The 22,147-nt window shown below is 38.9% G+C and overlaps 1 protein-coding gene across 2 annotated transcripts in view; it reads left to right on the plus strand.

The window, feature by feature from the left end:
- The first annotated feature begins 4,369 nt into the window (after window positions 1-4,369).
- The window catches only part of GKAP1 (G kinase anchoring protein 1), an 82,179-nt gene continuing 64,401 nt past the window's right edge, over window positions 4,370-22,147 (plus strand). Inside the window, exons 1-3 of one of the 2 annotated variants that reach the window (XM_007467441.1) lie at window positions 4,370-4,502; window positions 12,527-12,779; window positions 15,654-15,797. In XM_007467441.1, coding sequence (XP_007467503.1) covers window positions 12,570-12,779; window positions 15,654-15,797 — 354 coding nt within the window. In that variant the 5' untranslated portion in view covers window positions 4,370-4,502; window positions 12,527-12,569. Of the gene's footprint in view, window positions 4,503-12,526; window positions 12,780-15,653; window positions 15,798-22,147 lie in introns of those variants that run through there. The other variant, XM_007467442.1, reaches the window with a different exon arrangement.

A 22,147-nucleotide genomic window follows, 5' to 3' on the forward strand; every position in this document is an offset into this window, starting at 1 on the left:
CCTTGACATTACTGACATTACTTCTAATTTTAATTTCAAGCCTACTACTCTCCAACCCCTCTCTTCTCTTTTCAGGTCATTCTTTATGGTACCTAAACTCCAACAATTCTTCAACCTGATCAGAAACACCCTTCCATTCACCCTCCCATCTTTTCACAGTTCCCCACCCCTCTCAAAGCCTTATTTCTTACCACATCTGAAATTATAATGCCTCCTTTGCATCTACCCTCAACTACCCTTTGCCAATCTCTCCCCATCCTACTTGCCCAGCCAAATCTCAGTCCTGGATAATCCAAAACTGCCTACTCAGTGCTTGCGCATCGCATGAGCAACTAAATTTGTCTGGAGAAAAATGCACAACCATAATGACTGGTCTCACTATAAATTCATGGCCACTCACTCAGGTGGGCGTTATTAGTGCGTGGAAACCTTACCATGTTTCCCTCATCAATTCCCTCTCCCACACTGACAGACTAGTATTTCATCTCTCTTCTTCTCTCCCTCCCTTGCTAACTCCCCCCTCATTACTTTCAGTTAATAACTACATGAGCCACAGTAGGCTAAACTGTTATAACAAACAAAAATGTTATGGCTCCCACTCAATAGAAATTTATACCTTGCTCACAAAACAATCCAGAGTGGGTGTTCCAGGTCAATGGGCAGCTCTCCTTCACCCCTGCACGTTCTTTCTTGTGGTTCTGCCAACTCCAGGGACTTGTAGTCATCTGCATAATCCAGCTGGCAGGAAGGAAAAACGCATGAAGGAGGCACACTAGCCTGGCAGTGGCCGACATCATCTCTGCTCACATCCCAGTAGCAATAACTCCTCATTTGACCATACCCAACTGAAAGAAAGGCTTAGAATAATAGTCTCTGTGGTCAGGAAGAAAGAGAGAATACATTGTGATGGACAATTAGCAGTCTCCCAAAATGATCTTGTTTCTTATTTCACTGAGAAAATAGAAGCAACTAGAAAAGAACTTCTACTTTGTCCCACTATGAAATCCACAAGCCTACTTTAATATGTCCCATATATGTGGGGACTGGAGGGATTATATTTCTAGGCTGTCCCCAATCACAAAGGGGCAGTTTCCAAGCTTTCAGTTAGAACATGGTCATAATGACCACACCACCTAATCACAAAGTTCAAACATACCTTCTTTCCTTGCACTTTTCGACCTCTGTGGTTTTGGATATTGTGATCAACTCTCCTTCCTGCCCCTGTCTTTGTGAAACTCCAATGTATCTTGCTTTGGTGATTCTGCGTCTCTCTGGTTCTCCTCCCACTTTCTCCTCTCTTTCTTTGCTGGCTTCTCTATCTAGATTAGATCCCTTCTTTATTTGGTGGCTTTTCTCATCTAGGTCTGAGCTTCTTAAACTTTAATGTGATACAAATCACTTGGGGTTCTTGTTAAACTCAGGACCTGATTCAGCAGGTCTGGGGTGGGGAGGGCTGAGATTCCACCTTTCCAACAAACCCCCTGGTGATGCTGGCTGGGCCAGTGCGGCTGGGCCACTGACCATGCTTTGAGTAGCAAGGTTCTAAAGAAGACGTTCTCTAAGATTCTGCCCTTTGTTTTCTTCTTTTCTCTCACAGTGATATCACTGCTAGGCTGATAACTTCCCAATCTATTTTCTAGTTCAACCCTCTTACCCTTACTTCAAAACCTTTACATCTAACTTCTCAGTGTCCACCTCTATCTGGCTGTCTCAACAATCTTTCAAACCCTTAAAATGTCCAAGTCTAAATTGATCTCTCAAGAAGTTCCTATTCCTATCTCTAATTGTCTTTTTTCTATCTTCTATAATTATCTCCAAACTCAAAACCTCCATTACCTTTTATTTTTCTCTTCCTCCTTCATGTATGTTCTCAAGCAATCCCCTCTTACTGGAAAACCAATTAATCAAATGCCAAATTCTGTAGATTCTGCTTCCACATCATCTTTTAGCCAAGGTCTTTTAAATTCCTCCTGCCTTACCTTTAGTTCAGATTTATCATTACCTTTTACCTGACCTATCGCAAGTCTATCTGACCATTTTCCCACCTCTCATTTCTGTATCCATTCACAGAGAGATCAAAGAAAAGCAAGGTTTTTAAACCCCCAAACTTTTTTTTTTTTTTTTTTTTTTTTTTTGTTAGTTCAGATTTATCATTACCTTTTACCTGACCTATCGCAAGTCTATCTGACCATTTTCCCACCTCTCATTTCTGTATCCATTCACAGAGAGATCAAAGAAAAGCAAGGTTTTTAAACCCCCAAACTTTTTTTTTTTTTTTTTTTTTTTGCGGTACGCGGGCCTCTCAACTGTTGTGGCCTCTCCCGTTGCGGAGCACAGGCTCTGTACACACAGCACTCAGCGGCCATGGCTCACGGGCCCAACAGCTCCGCGGCATGTGGGATCTTCCCAGACCGGGTCACGAACCCGCGTCCTCTGCATTGGCAGGCGGACCCCCAACCACTGCGCCACCAGGGAAGCCCTAAACCCCCAAACTTTTAAACCACAAAAACTAAGTAATGATTTGAATACAAATTCTTCCACTTGGCATCCCAGGCCCCATTCTCCTCTGTGTCTGCCACTTCTCAACATGCCCTAGAGCCTTACCATTTGCTTTTCCTGAACACAACTTCCATTGATTCACCTTCATATATGTTCTCATGCTGTCTCTTCTTGCTGTAAAACCATCCCCATCTCCTTCAAGGTCAATCCCAAATGTCTTCTCCTCCTTACTGCCTTTCTTTCCTGATTCCCCAGACAGGTCTGAGCAGTTCCCTGATATTCTGCAGTACTCTGTATTTTTCACAAGGCATCTGTCATGGTTTGTCTTTTAACTGTTTTATCCTTGTTTTATTTCTTATTTTGAAGGCAAGGATAACAGCTTTAACTCCCCTCTGTAACCCTGCAGCGTCTTACCTATGGGGGCGTCTACTATTAGTGGAAACAAAGTGATTTAGGAAGATAATGTGACACAACGGTAAGCAGCACAGAATTTGAAGTCAGGACAGCTGTGTTCCGGCTGTGCCGTTTATTAGATGTGAGGCTTTGGGCAAGTCACTTAACTTGGCTTGCAAAATGAGAATCCTACTACCTGATGGAGCACGAAGGGAGGTAATGTGAAAGTGCTGTAACTCTACAGAGAACTGAGCAATGTTCATTATTTTCCTTACAGAGAACTGATGCAGTCTCTCTATTCAAACCTTGTTTGCAGGACCAACCTACTTCACTAGCTGGAGGTCGAGCCCGGAGGGGTTGGGAATTCGGGCCCCCACGTTCCACTGGCCGTTTTCCACTGCAGGGCTCTCTAACTGCTCTCCGCGATTCAGGTGAAGCCGCCGAACTGCGGGGAAATAGCCTGGAGTCCTATTCTCTCTGGAGGCCTCCGTCCTTCCACCTACCCCGGGTAAGCCCTTCTCTTCCCGGTAACCCCGAAGACCGCGGCGCCGCCGCCTACGTGAGATGTTTGGACCCTGCCCGGCCCCCGTAGCTCCCCTTCTCCAGCAGGTGGGTCTTGTCCTTTCCCCCAACTCCGGGCGCTCACGTCACCCGCGAACCCCTACCCACGCGACAGCGCAGCAACCAACCTAGAAAATAAACAAACCCCCGCGCGCGCGGCGGCGGGCGCGTCAGGCCCCTCCCCCGCTCCGCCCCGCGGCTCTCACGCCGCCCCCTCCGCCGGGACTTCCCTCCCGCCCTCGGCTCGCGGCCGCGTTTTCCCCGCCCCTCACCGCAGCCCGCAGCCGCGCTCCCCGCCGCGGTCCGCCCGGCCCGGCGCCCCGGGGCCCGTTAGTGCTCCGCGCCCGCTCGCGGGGCCGCCGTGCGACCCCCGCCCGGAGCGAGCCCGCCCCTGAACCCCGACACTTGACCCAGCGCAGTCCCAACGCCCAGTGCGAGGAGGGCCGTGCCGGCGGCCGGGGAGGCCCGGTGAGTACGCGGAGGGCGGGCCGCCTCGCGGGGGACCGCTCCGGGGCCCCTGAGGCGGTGGTGGCGGCTCGGCCGCGCTGCTCCGTGCGCCCCAGTCTCGGCAGTTGGGGACTCGGCCTGAGGCGATGGGCCCCGCTGTCCGGAGCCGCTGGGCAGAGTGCGCGGGAGGGCCGCTCCTTTGGAAGGGCCGCGGCCCCGACGCTCGGCTCTGGTCTCGGGGGCGGCAGAGAGAGACCCGCACCGACCTCAGGCCCAGGCTCCCGGGCGGTGCCTGCGGCTCCCGAGACCCCGCGGGGGCCGGGGCCGGGGTCGACCGCGGTCGCTGGGCCGTCGAGTGACAGGTGCCGCCGCCCCCTCCCCGCCGCGGGCATCGCGCTCCCGCCCGGGGAGCCAGGCGCTCGGAAATTTCTGGAGCTTCGACCTGACTCGCTGTTTTCTCCCTTTCAGGTTTTGAAGCCGCTTCTCTGCCCGAGTTAGGTCTCGCCCAGCTCTGTTTCCTTCTCCATGTACTTTGCGCGAGTAAGTTTTGGAGCATTGGTTAACAGCCTGTGGGTGAAATTCGGCTTTCATTCGTGAATGAGGTATAGTGAATTACTTTTTGAGTAAAGTGCTTCTTCTCCCCTCCGCTAACTATTGAAGAGTAAAAGGGAGAAGCGTTTTGAATTTTGTTTGTTTTTTGTAGTTATTGTTTGGAACAAGCAGTCTTGCAGAATTTTTGTCATCTCTAGCACTTAGGGTGCTTGGTAGATATTGAACAGTGATAAAAAATGACTTATTAAATTGTCTTTTCTCTCCGCCTTGTTTTAGATTTTTCATTCTTACCTTAGCTAGATTCTACAATTGAGTAGGTGCTATGGCTTTCATTAGAAGCACTAATGAAAGATCGTCTTTCCTCCACTGAAAAGCCAGTGAAATTTTCTCTGCACTGTTCATTACTATTTCTTTACGTAGTAAACGTGCTTGTGATTGTAACCTGAATCATCAGTTTAATAAATTTGACTTGCAGTCATAAGGATATTGAACTTTGTGGCAATTAAAAATTTTTTAAATCTTTAATCTGTGGAAACGTAGATTTTTTTTCTCAACAGGTTCATAACACTTAAGTTCTCATCAGTCAAATCCTAATTAATGGAAGATATTGTCATAATTGGTTACAACAAACTTATCTATAAGATAATCAGGTGGCTTCACTCTTTTAAGAGTGAAGAACCCAGAAGTTGACCAAGAGATCACTGGGGCAAATGAAAATACATGTGCTTTATTTATGGGCGAATCCCTTAGGTCCTCAACCGGTACCTGCTTGTACTTTTTGCCTAGGTTTTTCAACCCACAGAAATTAGGTGATGCAGGTTGGAGAGGGGAGGCAGTATTTAACTATGAAGGAAAAAAATGGAATTTAGGGCATACCCATTAAGTTTATATGGTTTGTTTGCATTAAGTTTGCTGCGAGCAAAGTTTTGGTATGCTCTTGGCACTTACTGGTTGTGAACCTTACTTTATAAGAAGCCAAAGTGAAAGATACTGTGTAGTTGTGTTATTTGAGGAACAGAACATGAAATAATACGATAAAAAAATTTCACCAGGTATTAAGTCACTCATACTCAATGCCATTTCGTTTTATGGTTTTTGTTTTTTTTTTAATCTAAGCTAATTTCAGTGAGACCACACTAGTTGGTATCTACATGGTATTCACTTCTTTTTTCATCAGGCTTACTGGTCGATAGTGTTAGAAGATGACTATCATTACATTTTATAAAAGAGATATATTTGGTCTTGGTTGAGGAGCTTATACATATACCAGTTTTGAAGTGCCCTAATTGTGGTTCCCTGGACTTGAGGTATGGCTACTCCTACCATCTTTCTTGACCTTAGAGCGATCATAGTCTAAAGGGATTACATCATAGTGGCACTGGTCCTCAGAACCTTAGTAGAGGAGCCCAAGAGGATCAGCTGTTTATAAATCCTTCTGCTTGCAGTTTAGGCTATTCATTTTAAAAAGTAGTTTACTTAAGCTCCTCATGTATCCTAGTTCTTTTTAATCAATACTTTGAAACCAGTTGTGTTTCCTAAACAAATATGTTTCCTAAACAAAATTAGTTGCGGTGATAATCAGTTAGTAGGATGGCCCTTACAATGAAGCAACTTTGAACTGCTAATAATCACTGTTAACTCACATTTGCATTCTGGGAATTGGGGATTATCTCTAGCGCACTTTGCATTTTCTTTAGCTCCATTCTGTTTTAGAGTATGTCTTTGAATGCGTAGGTAGCTGTGTACTTGGGGAATGTAAATATTTTTTAAAAAACCAAATTCAATAAGTGTATCTTCTGTGTGCCAGGTCCTGTGGTTTTGTTAGGGGTGGAAAGAAGAAGCTCTTGCCTTTCAGGATGTTGAAATCAGGATTATAAGGGGCTAGGCACAACAGTAAACAGATAATTTTAATTAAATCTATTCAGTAATAAAAGTAAATATAAACTACAGAAATATTACAAAGGAGGGAATGATTAAACAGGCAGGTCAGAGAAAGCGTTATAGAGATCCTAGCATCTGAGCAGGATTTTAAGGAACAAATACAAGTTGTAAGTGGACAGATGGAGGGCATGTTAGGCAAAAGGCACAGCAAAAAGATTTGAACAAGTAAAACTAAATGTGTGGTCAGGAAATTTTAAGTAGTTTGTTTTGCTGGAGTGCAAAATCTGAGGAAGGACAGTTGCTATAGAAAGCCCTAACATATGCTCTAATATTTAATAAGTAATTGGCTTTTCTAGTATTGAGTATATATAAAGTGGAGACTTCACTATAATTTGATTTTGCGATTTTAAGTATAGAGGAATTAATAGTTTTTACTAATGGATTCATTAAGAAATTATAGAATGTTGCACTTATATGTGATGAGCTGCCTGCATATTTGTAAACTTGTTTCTTGTGCATTTGACCTGAAACATTTGTTTTCAAATTATCTTTCAAATTTTCTTTTGTCTTCCTTCAACTACTTAAATTAGCCTTTACATTATTTTTTAAAAGGAGACTCAGGATTTTCCTGGTGGTCCAGTGGTTAAGACTCTGCAGGTTTGATCCCTGTTCAGGGAACTAAGATCCCATATGCTGCGAGGCGTGGCCAATAAATAAATAAATAAATAAATAAATAAATAAATAAAATAAAAGACTCAAAGGGAAGAGGGAGAAACATAGGAAATAATCATTAAATTTCTGGACTAAAAACCTAATTTGTGTAGTATTTTAGTAATTTGTAACTATTTAACATAGAGCACTAGCCACTGCATTCATAGACTGACCAATGTAGGTAGCTTAGTGGATGTCCACTGTATTTTTGTTTTGTGTACCTTAATTATGTCCTTGTTATTTAAGTGTATGTTTATAAGTGAGCATTTATATATACTCAAGTATCTGGATTTTAAAGACCATGTGATGGAGAAAGAAAGGGAAAATAACAGGGGGAGGGAGAAGAACTCTGAATCTATTTATCCAAGTATCTCTTAGATATGACCATAGGTACACAAGACCTCTAACCCTAGCCTCACAAGAATACTAACCCTAGCCTTTCCCTGAAATAGTATCTTTAAAAGTCTCATGTTTTTGTGGTCTGCTTATTTATCTCTTTTTCTCTTCAAGGTTTTAAAGCAGTTTCAAATGAATTCCTGGATTGTATAACATGATTATCTTTTTGCGAATTCTGAAAAATTTGTTAATGAAGGCAATGTTCTCTTAAAAACATGCACCATAATCAGTCTTTGACAATTGCTTTGTGTCATTTATCTTCTCAATCACTAACATAAAAGAACCTGAGGCATGTCATTGTTAATTCTGACCTGTAGTTGCCCTTTTTAAGTTTTGACACAGGGCAGAAAAATCAATATTGCATGGATTACATTATGTTTTTCTTTTTTGAATTTGGGTATAGATGACCATTTTTCCTTTTCACGATGAGAGTTTTTTCTTATAGAAGGAATATGGTCGTTACAGAATATTTGGGGAAATAGTGAAAACTATAGAAAGGAAAAGGAGTAGTCCCATGCATTTCCTTCTTTTGGTATGTAAATAAATAATACACATATTTACAAATTGGGGATTATTTTTATATTTTTATTCCCTTCTTTCATTTAAAATTTACATTTCCCCCCTCTTCCACCTCTGAAGTACTGGTTAGTGTATGGTATATAGATTTTTGACATAGTATACAGATTTCTCTCATGGCTAATGAGGTAGTTGATGTGTTGGCTGTTTATCACTTTTTTTTTTTTAAGTACAGCTTGAGTACAGATGATGAGCCCTTCCAGTTGTCCCATCTCCTTACTCCCTCAGCTGCTGAGTAGAGCTATTTTTGGCCTTTAATATTTACTATTATGTAGAGTATAGTGCAGGTGGCTACCACTCTCCTATTCTTCTACCTGTACCCTTTACCGAACAAGGGATCATTAGAGGTGAGCATTTCCCCTTTCCATTTCCCCTTTCATTAGTTAGAGAAAGTATTTTAACACATGGGTTGCTAAGATGTAGCATAGGTAGCTGCCTCAGAAAAATAATTATTTTGAGTGTCTATCACTGATTCTTTTCTCAGTTAACAGTATTTGTTCTAATGCTTTCTTTTCACTTTGTCTTTCTTTTATTCTTTTCATTCATTCAGGAAATATTTATTGCTTGTTGTGTGTGTCCACTATATAAGACATAGTCTCTCCTGTGATTCTTGGGTTTCAGATAGATTGGTGTTTTCTTTATGCATTGTTAGGTATAATCTTTAGGTCTCTGACTCTTCAGTGGCCGACTGCTCAACCACAAATTCTCAATGCTTAAAAACTTTTTTCTTTTCATTTCAAAGAAAAAAAATTTCTGTGAGCTTTGGAGAGATATTTAGAACACCTGTGAACATTTCACTCATGCAGAACAATCCAAATATGATAAATTCACAGTTTTGATATCAGTCCTGAAATGGAGAGGAAATGTATTTCTGTAAGCTATCAGTGATGATAAGGTTAGATTATATTGCAATAACAACCTGAAAACCTCAGCAGCTTAAAGCAGCAAAGTTGCTTTCTTGCTCAAGCTACATATCCATTACAGGTTAGTAAGGAGATTTTGTTCGTTGTAGTTTTAGACTCCATCAGACTTGACTGTAGGAGGCTTCATCTCAGCATACACTTCCACAATAACAGAAGCAGAGAAAAGAGAACACGGTGAACCATGTTCTGGCTTTTAAAGCTTTTTCAAGCTTATATTTCACTGGTAGTCACATGGCCAACCTGCATTCAACATGAGAGTGATACACAATTCTCTTTCAGAGAGGGGCGGTGAATATTTGTGAACAGCTATCATATGCAATTTATAGTTGCGACAGTTAAAATTAAATACAGTAGTTGTAGAACAGCTGTGTAGGATTAGTGTACCTAAAGTGGTCAAAGCTACTAAAACTTACAGGATTTTAACATGGCATGTTGAAGTTGAAGTAGAATTAATGTTTTCCATAATATTTTTGAGTCTGGAATTTCCTTTTCATTTTGTAATATTTTCTTCCTTATAGTAACTTACAAAGCCTTAATTCTCATGTCTGTGGGAAAGATTTAAGCCTAAAAATACATCATAATTTTAATGGTGTGATGTCATCTCTGTATGTTGTGGTATTTTATCTTAATCTGTATGCTTCTGAACATAGGAGCAATAGGTATTAATGTGGTATTGTAATAAAAATACTTTGATTTCATAACTATTAGACGACATATTCAAATCTCAGTTCTTCTTTTGATTTTTTTCATTGTTTAACAAAAAATTGAAAGATTTCCAAATAATTTTCTAGATTCTTAGGTTAAGATGGAAGATTCAACGTATGCTTCTCATTTTTGTTCCCTCCTGAAAACATGCAAACTGTAGTGTGTGGTTAGCTTTCAAAATGGACCTCAGTGATCCTCACGTCTTAGTATTCACGCTTTTACACAGTCCCTTCCCACAATGAATAGGGTGGACCTGTGTAAACAGTAGGATATTGTCGAAATAACAGTAGCTAGTTCAGATATGAGCACTGTGGCTCAAGACAGACATGATAAAACTATCAAGAAAAACAAAGTAATAAGTAACAAATCAGGATAATAATTATCTCTTGACAGAGTGGGAGTTGGGGGGTTGCTATTGGGGAGAGGCATGGGGTGGGTTAACATTTTGTTAATCTTAGTGCTAGGTACTTGGAGTGTTCCTTTTTTTTAAAAAAACTTAATAGTTTATTCAGTTATGTACTCAATACATTTCAAAATAAAAATAAACAAGTTTCTCAGTTTCACAACTTATTAAGAGAATCTGTTTCTTTTGAATTGAGAGAGTACTTAGTCTTCTAGTAGTTACAAGGCTTCTTACTTAGAAATTGCAGAGTAAGGTTCAGCAAATCTAGTTTCAGGTCCTGACTTTGCCAGTAACTTGCAGAATGACCTAAGCAGTCTAAGTACCAGTTGCCTCATCTGTAAAAAAGGATTTGGGTTAGATATTACTAGAGGACCTTTTTTGTAAAAAAATTTTTTTAATTGGTGTATAGTAGATTTACAATGTTGTGTTAGTTTCTGGTGTACAGCAAAGTGATTCAGTTTTATATATATATATATTTTACTAGAGGACCTTTGCTATCCTGTCTTAAGTTTAAAAGGCTCTTAAAAAGCTGAAAGGTACCAACAAGGGATTAATTTCCAAAATATACAAACAGCTCATATAGCTTAACAAAAAAACAACCCAATCAAAAAATAGGCAGAAGGCCTAAATAGACATTTCTTCAAAGAAGACATACAGATGGCCAACAGGCTCATGAAAGATGCTCAATATTGCTAACTATTAGTGAAATGCAAATCTAAACTACAGTGAGGTATCACTTCACACCAGTCAGAATGGCCGTCATTAAAAAGTACAAACGATAAATGCTGGGGAGGCTGTGGAGAAAAGGGAACCCTCCTGCACTGTTGGTGGGAATGTAAATTGGGGCAGCCGCTATGGAGAACAGTATGGAGGCTCCTGAAAAAACTAAAAATAGAGTTGCCATATGATTCAGCAATCCCACTCCTAGGCATATATCTGGAGAAAACTCTAATTCAAAAAGATACACGCAACCCAATGTTCATATCAGCGCTATTTACAATAACCAAAACATGGAAGCAACCTAAATATCGACAGATGAATGGTTAAAGAAGATGTATATACATACAATGGAATATTACGCAGCCATAAAAAGAATGAAATAATGCCATTTGCGGCAACATGGATGGACCTACATATGATCATATTAAGTGAAGTATATCAGAGAAACTCAAATATCATATGATATCACTTATATGTGGAATCTAAAAAAATGATACAAATAAACTTATTTACAAAACAGAAATAGATTCACAGACATAGAAAACAAACTTACACTTACCAAGGGGGGATAGTGGGGGGAGATAAATTAGGAGTTTGGGATTAACATATACACACTACTATATATAAAACAGGTAAACAACAAGCACCTGCTGTATAGCAGAGGGAACTATAATCACTGTCTTGTAATAACCTATGATGGAAAAGAATCTGAAAATATATATATATATATATATATATATATATATATAAATAACAATCACTTTGCTGTACACTTGAAACTAACACAACATTGTAAATTAACTATACTTCAATAAAAGAAAAAAAAGCTAAGAGAGGTAGGGGGCACTGAGACTAATGAACTAAAAGATAATGGTGGAAGATGGTTTTGAAAAGTTTCCTTTGGTTGAGAGAATTTAAGTTCTCTATTTTGCTGTCACTTCTCTAGAATCAAACTTAAGGCAGAATTTGTACACGGTAAGAATGTTCTTTGTTTCCTACTCCTTTTTTCCTGTCTTGGAAGTTGGGGATAAGCATGTAGTTGTACCAATGGTCTCTGTGTGCGGTGAAAAATGATATTCTTACTCTTGCATTGTAAACCATATTGATTTAGGATGTTCTTCATAAATACGTATATATTAATCAGATTTAGGATGTTCTTCATATATATGTATATATTAGGATATTCTCCATAAATATGTAAATATACAGCAGCGTATTTAAAAGAAAGAGGAAAGGGCTTCCCTGGTGGCGCAGTGGTTGAGAGTCCACCTGCCAATGCAGGGGACACGGGTTCGTGCCTCGGCCCGGGAAGATCCCACATGCCACGGAGCGGCTAGGCCCGTGAGCCATGGCTGCTGAGCCTGCGCTTCCAGAGCCTGTGCTCTGCAACAGGAGAAGCCACAACAGTGAGAGGCCCGCATACCGCAAAAAAAAAAAGAGAAAGAGGAAAATCATTAATTTTTGGAAACTATATATGGAAAATCAATACATTGTATTGGTGGTATTCTTGTAATAATTGTGAAATCTCAGTATATCATTTTTCTTTTTTATATTATACAATCTTATGTTGTTTACTTAAGTTTAAAAAGTATGTTTCTGCCAGTAGAACTGTGTGTATGAATCCAACTGTTACTAAATTCAGTGTCAGGAGAAGTGTATGTGTGTGTGTGTGTGTGTGTGTGTGTGTGTGTATTTGTTCTAAAATCTGAAACAAATTTTACCGTGTTTATTCATCTTCCTCCTTTCTCCCTTCCCACAGGAATTATTCTTGACAGAAGTATTTTAAAAGAAAAATCCTTACAATGGCCTCAGCAGTACTTAGTTCTGTTCCCACTACTGCTTCTCGTTTTGCCTTGTTGCAAGTGGATAGTGGCAGTGGTTCTGATTCTGAGCCTGGAAAAGGCAAAGGTCGGAATACTGGAAAGTCTCAAACAAATAAATCAACTACAAATGAGAAAAAAAGAGAGAAAAGAAGAAAAAAGAAGGAACAGCAACAGAGTGAAGCAAATGAGGTAGCAATTATAATTATTCATGTCTGCTTTCCCAGTAGGTTGTATGCATCATGAGGGCAGATACTATCTTGTTGACCTATGTATCCACAGTTCCTGGTCCATAGGTACTTGGTAAATATGACTTGAATGAATGGATATAAATTTGTGTGTATTTGAAGTCAGATGTAATGAACATATTTTAAATTGCCTTTTTTTTTTTTTTTTTGGTCTACGGAAGCTTATGTGCTCATTCCAAAAAGTTTCTGAAAAACAAAGTCTTAAAAGGAAACAAAGGTCATTTGTAAATATAACTAGAGATATAAGAAATTAATATTTTGGTATGTGTTTTCTGTATACATATATAAGTTTACTTGAATATATAGATACATTCATATATATATTCATATTTTACTTAAATGAAAATGAGACTATATAATGACTTTCATACTGGCTTTTTTAAAATTAGCATGAGCAGTTTTCCATGAGTAAATAAAGATCTACATTATTTTATCCACATTATTTAAAATTATGTGGCTTTGTCATAGTTTACTTAATCAGATTGTTGTGATAAACATTTAGGTTGTTTCCTTTTTTTTTTTACTGTTATAGACAATAATCCTATGACTAGACAATAAGCCTATGACTAGCCTTGAACATTCATTTTTATGCATTTGATGGTCATCTGTTTCTTAAGGGTAGTAAAGAGGCCCTTCTCCCCTAGACATGCCTAGCATGAGTTACATGACCAACATTTAATGCGCCCATTTATTTTTAAAAGAAACGTTGAAAAACACCTCTAGCCTGTGTCTGTCTGTCTTTTAACAGAAGAAGCAGTTAGGTATTAAGGACTTTTCTCAATATCACTTAATGAGAGAAGTAGTAAAAGTGTTTTTTTTCCTCTATATTCATTTTATAATATCCCAAGACTTAGAAAAAGCCTTTTCAATTTATTTCCATCACCATTGCTTTCTAAGTATCTCTTTAAAATGCTGCCACACAGAGTCACTTTAAAAGACATTTTTCTCATCATACAACCTTTCAGAAGTCCAGTCTTACAGAACTTTTGATTGCCCACCATTTTCTTTTTTTTTGTTTTTTTTTGCGGTACGCGGGCCTCCCACTGTTGTGGCCTCTCCCGTTGCGGAGCACAGGCTCCGGACGCGCAGGCTCAGCGGCCATGGCTCAAGGGCCCAGCCGCTACGGGGCTTGTGGGATCTTCCCAGGCTGGGGCACGAACCCGTGTTCCCTGCATCGGCAGGCGGACTCTCAACCACTGCACCACCAGGGAAGCCCCCATTTTCTTTTTGGTATTAGATGTGGGGAACAAAAAATAAGGTAATAGTGGGGTTTACATTACATTACTGAGAATGAGCCTGAGGATCCTCCCTTCCCACTTCCACAGCTATAGTTCTGTAAGTCTACTTGCTGTAATAAATCAGTAGTGTACTTGCCATGGCTTTGTCTCTAGCAGCATCCCCTCTACTCTGTCTTTTCCACAGCAGAAAACAGCTGCTTAAAGTGATGTTTGTATCTTATCACTCTTGCAGAACAGTCTATTGATGATCAGTTAAATTGTTGATCCTTGATTTAAAGCCTCTTCATTGGTTTCCTAGGCCTGCTGTAACAAAGTACCACAAACCAGGTGGCTTAAAACAACAGAAATTTATTCTCTTAACAGTTCTAGAGGCTGGAAGTTCTAACCATGGTGTCAGCAGGGCCAGGCGCTCTCTGAGGCTGAGTAGACTCCCTCCTTGCCTCATCCTAGTTTCTTATGGTAGCTGTCAGTCCTTGATGTTCCTTGGCTAGTGGCTGCATCTTTCCAGTCTGCCTCTTCTGTTACATGGTGTTCTCTTTGTGTATCTTTGTCTATACCCTTCATTGGATTAGGGCCCACCCTAATTCAGTATAACCTTAATCTTAACTTGATTATATTTGCGAAGATCCTATTTCCAAATAAGGTCACATTCACAGACAGCAAGGGTTAGGCCTACAAACATATGTTTTGAGAGAATACAGTTTAATCCATAGTAACTAACCTCTCAGTATTTTTCTCCCTGTTTCAACCTCTGTGACTAAGATTTTTCTTATTGTTGGGAGTGGCTTGGCCAGTACAGTTTTAGTTCATTATGTTACTTTGTGGACTAGGCCCTGTATTTTTCAGGACTAGCAAAGTAGTTGTTAGAGTTACTTAAGCTGTCTTCTCTCACTATTTAAACTTTTAAATTTATAAGCTATTAAACTTTAATCTTATTGAACCCTATTGTTTTGCATTTTAAAAGCATACTTGTTATACTGTTCTCTACTCCTATAAACTTCCCTTTAGTAAAGCAGACTCATTAAAATGGTGGTAGGGCTTCCCTGGTGGCGCAGTGGTTGAGAATCTGCCTGCCGATGCAGGGGACAAGGGTTCGAGCCCTGGTCTGGGAAGATCCCACATGCCACAGAGCAACTGGGCCTGTGAGCCACAATTACTGAGCCTGCGCGTCTGGAGCCTGTGCTCTGTGACAAGAGAGGCCGCAATAGTGAGAGGCCCGCGCACTGCGATGAAGAGTGGCCCCCGCTTGCCACAACTAGAGAAAGCCCTCGCACAGAAACGAAGATCCAACACAGCCATAAATAAATAAATAAAAATTAATTTAAAAAAAATGGTGGTATAATAGAGTATAATCCATTCTCACTTATTAATCATTTCATCAAGAAATCCACCAAAATTAACTCAAATGCTGGTGAAATTAGCATTCTACAAAGACTACAAAAAATTCAAATAGTGACTTTGTGAGTTAGCATAATGAGTATTTAGAAGTATAAAAATATTGATTTCTTAACTTCCAAAATAATCATTTGTATCCCAGGATTGGTAAACTGAATTTAATTTTTTGTTTGTTTGTTTCATAGCTCAGGAATCTTGCTTTTAAGAAAATTCCCCAGAAATCCTCCCATGCCATTTGTAATGCTCAGCATGAGCTATCATTACCAAACCCAGTACAGAAGGATTCACGGGAAGAAAATTGGCAAGAGTGGAGACAAAGAGATGAGCAGGTAGGTACAGCTAAGTAAATCAAATTGTTTTGCTTTGGTTTTCAGTGAATTTTTGTATTTTTAAGATAGCAGTGCATCTGACCATGACACCACTGTTCTGAGGAGCATTTTATATTGGATTAACTCCCATGTGTTTGCTAATTTTTATAAGAGGTTCTGGTTTTTATCTACTAGGAAAGCAGATTGACACATTTATTATATTTGTTAGTTTTGGCAATTTCAAGCAGTTATTTTCTGAGTTTTAAATTCATCTGCCTTTTTACAAATGAGGGAGAGATAGGGAAGGGAGAAAAACAGGATTAAATTATTTCAAGTAAAGAAATCACATTTGTAAGACCAGAGGTCTCTTATTAAAAATACTCAGTGAAATCATTAGAGAAGTGCAAATCAAAACTACAATGAGGTATCACCTCACACCAGTCAAAATGGTCATCATCAAAAAAATCTACAAACAATAAATGCTGGAGAGGGTGTGGAGAAAAGGGAACCCTCTTGCACTGTTGGTGGGAATGTAAATTGATACAGCCACTATGGAGAACAGTATGGAGGTTCCTTAAAAACTAAAAATAGAACTACCATACGACCCAGCAATCCCACTACTGGGCATATACCCTGAGAAAACCATAATTCAAAAGGAGTCACGTACCACAACGTTCATTGCAGCTCTATTTACAATAGCCAGGACATGGAAGCAACCTAAGTGTCCATTGACCAATGAACGGACAAAGATGTGGCACATATATACAATGGAATATTACTCAGCCATAAAAAACTTGAGTTATTTGTAGTGAGGTGAATGGACCTAGAGGCTCACACAGAGTGAAGTAAGTCAGAAAGAGAAAAACAAATACCATATGCTCACACATATATATGGAATCTAAAAAAAAAAAAAAAAAGGTTCTGAAGAACCTAGAGGCAGGACAGGAATAAAGACACAGACGTAGAGAATGTACTTGAGGATATGGGGAGGGGGAAGGGTAAGCTGGGACGAAGTAAGAGAGTGGCATAGACATATATACACTAACAAATGCAAAATAGATAGCTAGTGGGAAGTAGTGCATAGCACAGAGAGATCAGCTCGGTGCTTTGTGTCCACCTAGAGGGGTGGGATAGGGAGGGTGGGAGGGAGACGCAAGAGGAAGGAGATATGGGGATATATGTATATGTATAGCTGATTCACTTTGTCATCAAGCAGAAACTAACACACCATTGTAAAGCAATTATACTCCAATAAAGATGTTAAAAAAAAATACTCAGTGACAGTTTTACTTAAAGAAAGAAAGACTTTGAGGGGAAACTTTTCCTTTTCAACCTTGTTGTAAAATAGTTTATGACATTTGTTTGGTTTTTTTAGCCTATTTACACGATGTTTTGTTCTTTTATGCCTCTATTAAATAAATGTCATTAACCAAATCAAAGAGATAATTTAATAAAACCAATCAATTTATTTTTGTGTGTGTGGTATCCAGGGAAATAACACACTAAGCCTGGAGTGTACTCTAGGAGGTGTTGTATGTATGGGAAATGAATAGTTATTTTCTTATCTGTTAAACTGCCATTTGATCTGTTGGGAATAGGTATTGTTTTAGCAGATGTTTGGCTTAATGAAGTGGCTATACCTATCATGCTTGGGTTACCAGTTTTAAAAGAATTAGACTAGGGACTTGCCTGGTGGTGCAGTGATTAAGACTGCCTGCCAATTCAGGGGACACGGGTTCGATCCCTGGTCCAGGAAGATCCCACATGCCGTGGATCAACTAAGCCTGTGTGCCACAACTACTGAGCCTGTGCTCTAGAGCCCACGAGCCACAACTACTGAGGCTGCATGCCACAACTACTGAAGCCCACATGCCTAGAGCCTGTGCTCCACAACAAGAGGAGCCACCGCAATGAGAAGCCCGCGCACTGCAATGAAGAGTAGCCCCTGCTCACCACAACTAAGGAAAGTCTGTGTGCAGCAACAGAGACCCAATGCAGCCAATAAATAAATAAGTAAATAAATAAATGTTCCTGTAAAAAAAAAAAAAGAATTAGACTATACTAAACTATGCTCTTAACATAAACTATGTTAATTATAACATTTTCTATAGAATTTTGTAGTGCCTCAGGCTCATCTTTACGAGCATCAGTTATTACACTAGGGCTGTGCAAAAATGATATTTCCAAGCATTGGTAAACTGGATAAATCATCTTGTATTATTCTAGAGGGGTTATTTGATTCTTTTTTCCTTCTACAGCATTCATTATGACAAATTTTTTTCTGGTTTACAAATATTATTAACATAATGATCTACTTGTTTAGACAGTAATAGAATTTGCTAATGTCTTCACCAGAGAGAATTTCTCCCAGTGGCCCAAGAGGCACTGGAAAATTAATAAAGGAAAACTACTCAATTTTGCACCAAAATAAATGCCACGTAATAGAGGAACTTAAGCACAGATATTTGATTGCCCTTCTTCGTGCTGCCATTGATTGCTGCCAAAATGACCAGGTAATTATGAGAAGGAAATAGTCAACTTGGCCCCAACCCTATATAAAAATATCATCCAAGGCTGAGGAACTTTGAGGAATTTCTGCTGGATATACTATTGATGGGTCCCTTAGGAAAACGTGGTACCTTATTTGGAAGTCTCACTTGTAGGAAAATAATCAAGGTCATGAGAAGTAAAGTAGTTCTTGGGATAATTACAGTGACAAGTGAAGAAGAGATAAGGGCAAGCTTTGGGACTGATGGACAGTATACCACCTGGAATCTATTTTACTGTGTGGAATAATCGATTTTAAAAGTAGGGACCAGACAGTGACTGTACTAGGCAGAAGGTATACAGTTGTGGTGGGTGTTCTCCCTCACACAGGGAAACAACACTATGAGAAACTCCACGTGTTGAGGGCTGAGCCAGTCAAAAAGCTAGATATAGAAATCCTGTCTGTTACGTGGCTGCTTATTGTAAACACAAAAGAGAAATGCTAAGACAAAGTTTACTACTCCTAAATTATCAAAGCGATAATGTAAATTTACATTGGCTAAGCCTCAGCATAAAATCTGAGAGCTGGCATTAAACAGCAACAAGATAGTAAAGAAACATCCACTCCACTTACTTAGAAGCAAACACTGGATCTTAGTTGATCTCGTGTCAGCTGAAGAAAAGTTTCTGCCACATAAAAGGAGAAGAACATTGTACTTAATGTCCAAAGTGAAAGTGTACTTTGAAAAAGATTGGCTACGGGGAACAGAGAAATTGATTTTAGACAGCACCTATTTTTTGATTTAATAAAAACCAAGGAGCTAGAACATTTTGTAAAAGTCAAGGTGTCGGTAATGTTATACAAAAAGGTGAAATAATAGACTGAGATGAAAAATCGGGTAAGAGAAATTGAAAGGGAGATGAGCAGAATACAGAATTTCTTTGCAGAGATGTATACATCAAAGGAGGTATACATTTCACACTTGAAGTGGCTAGATTTTATGTGATATGTGATACATAAAATATGTGAATTATATCTCAGTAAAGGTGTTTTAAAAAAAGTAGAATAGGCCATGACTTTGATTTGATTGTATTCAGAATTTTTACCATTTCTTTTTAATATTGAATCAAGATCAAGAGACATATTGTTCACCATCACTTGTTGGCTGGGAATAAATCTCAGTGTAGATGTTGTCCAGGTATAACCTCTTATATTTGTGGTAGTGCATTGATAATACTGATTCCAGTATTACCTTTTTAAAATTTTACATCATGGCTCAAAAATAATGAATGAATAGAAAATTCTCTTCTCGTGGATATTCAGTAATAAATAGATCAAATTTTATTGTGTATTTCTTACTCCTGTTGTATTGATTCAGACTCCACATATCACCGGTTTTGTCCAACTCTGAAGTTGAATATCTGCTAGCATGTGCATAGTTGTTTTTTCACATTGTAGCCTCTAGTACATCTATCTGATAAAGGCATTTTGCCAATAGTTTGTTCTGTGTATTGTTTGTGAGTGTGATATTTCTCATTAACCTTGTGGCTGGTATAATAAGTCTATTGTTGATAGTTTGACTTGCACCTGGTTTTACTATAAGCAGTGCTTTTTGTTTTTTTGGCTTTTTCTTTAGCAACAAAATTCATCACTTTTGTTCTGGAAAGCATTACTTGGTACTTGTTCTGTTCTGGAAAGACTCATACAGGTCATTGTGCTTTGGAAGTGAAACAAAAACTATAATGTCTTTAGGCCACTGGTCTGACCATGTTTCATAGCAGGAAGCTAGGAACAAATAGATTGATGACTCAATAAATTGAAATTTCAAATATTCACTATGTTAATTTTCTGTTTATAATTTTCCTTTTCATTTGCTTATGTGACAGTCACTCTTGTGCTGACACCTACAGATTTATATTCTGTATTCACTGTATTAGAGTCCTCTTCATTTAAAAATTTATGTTTTTATAAGTTGCATTATTTACTATTTTCATTACTACTTTTAATCCTTCAGTGAATCATTGAACCATTTTTATTACTTTGAGATATAATTAAAGCATACAACTTAATAAATGTAAACAGCACTCAAAAGATATGAAGATGCATTAATTGAGATGAACAAAACCTGATCATTAGTATGAACACGTCGATACAGTTTTTGTGGAATATTTACAACCTTTAAAATCATAATGTTCAGGCTTCCCTGGTGACGCAGTGGTTGAGAGTCTGCCTGCCGATGCAGGGGACACGGGTTCATGCCGCGGAGCGGCTGGACCCGTGAGCCATGGCCGCTGAGCCTGCGTGTCCGGAGCCTGTGCTCCGCAATGGGAGAGGCCACAACAGTGAGAGGCCTGCGTACCGCAAAAAAAAAAAAAAAAAATCATAATGTTCAATAAGACTACTGGAAGATTTTCTGGGAAATGATTCTGCTTTCCAAATTAGTGAAGGTATATGTTCCACACTTTGAAAATCCCTGAGTTAGAGGACCAGAAGGCACTACTGCTACTGTGGCTAAACACTTGGCTGCAAGTGTTAGATGTCCTAAGAATGTTGCTGTGTGTTGTTTTACAATAACCCTGTTCCCCTGAGAAATGAAGATTAATTCTTCATTTGGGATTTGTTTTGCTTGGATTTAAAGTGGGTAAAATTGTTTTGGTACTTTAATTTGCAAATTTTTAAAAATCTAGTTACAAAATATTTACTCTCCTCATTTTTCATTGGTTCTTCATACTCTTTAACTGATCATAAACCCTTGAGCTATAGGTTTATTTATTTAAATAGAAAAAAAAAATGTTTTACTACTAGATGGGGATAGGAGGCAATGAAGGAAGCCAGGAGGAAGGGGATCTGAAGTACTCCATCTTGGGCACATGTAAGTATCTTCTCCAATCCTGTAGGCATTTTAGTGCCTACTATTTCCTCTTTCTTCCTTTCCTCCTCCTCCCATAAGTACAAAGAAAATGATGAGGAATTCTCAATTTGCAAACATAACATATACTTTTTAAAAATCATGGTTATGTTTGCATTTTCATGTCCAGTGCCTGTCTTTCAGGCCCAGACTCTTTTTTTTTCCTTCCCAGTTCTACCTCTACGTGTACTGATGAATTACATTGACAGCAGTCTTACGATTAACTAATTCTCTAATTAAGGCATGTTTAGGGAATTTGGAATCATGTTTTCTTTCTCTTTCCTGGTATTGTAGTCTTGTGTTACCTTTCTCCCTGTTATCTGGAGTAAAAAATCTTATCTTTGATGCATTCTTCTTTCATTCTTCATATTTAATCAGTGTTCCGAAACTTGGTCATTCTTTGCTGAGAAATAGCCTTCTTTGTTTCCTGTCCAGGTTCCTGTATGCTGAGACTACAGTGGTTTAGCCAGACCCATTGATTCTAAGTTCTCATTCTTCTAATGTGACAGTTTATTTCTTTAAAATTACTCTTATCAGTGTTCCTCTTTCATCTATCCTGAATCCATAACTTTTAGGGAGTGTCTGGAACCTAATTTTACCCTACCTAAGCAATCTTATTTTCTACTATTCTCCAGCATAGAGAAGGGGAATTCTAATTTATTGTGTGTAACTCTTGTGCCAGGTAGGCACTGTGCTAGGTACTTTACATATATTATAGTTTTAAATTTTCAAAACTACACTGCAAGGTTGATATTTCTATTTCCTTTTTATTTATGAAGAAACTAAGATTCACAGAAGTTACATAACTTGCCCCAGATCACAGCTAGAATGGGTGGAATAGAAATTTAAATTATCCACCTGTGTGATCTCCCAAAGCCTGGGTTTTTTCCACATCTCTCTTGTATTGCATAGAATTTATCTTTTATCATGTTTCCCATAATATATATATTCTTTTTTTTTTTTTTTTTTTTTTTT

Source organism: Lipotes vexillifer, unplaced genomic scaffold (assembly GCF_000442215.2).
Source record: "Lipotes vexillifer unplaced genomic scaffold, Lipotes_vexillifer_v1.1 scaffold917, whole genome shotgun sequence".
Classification (NCBI taxonomy): domain Eukaryota; kingdom Metazoa; phylum Chordata; class Mammalia; order Artiodactyla; family Lipotidae; genus Lipotes; species Lipotes vexillifer.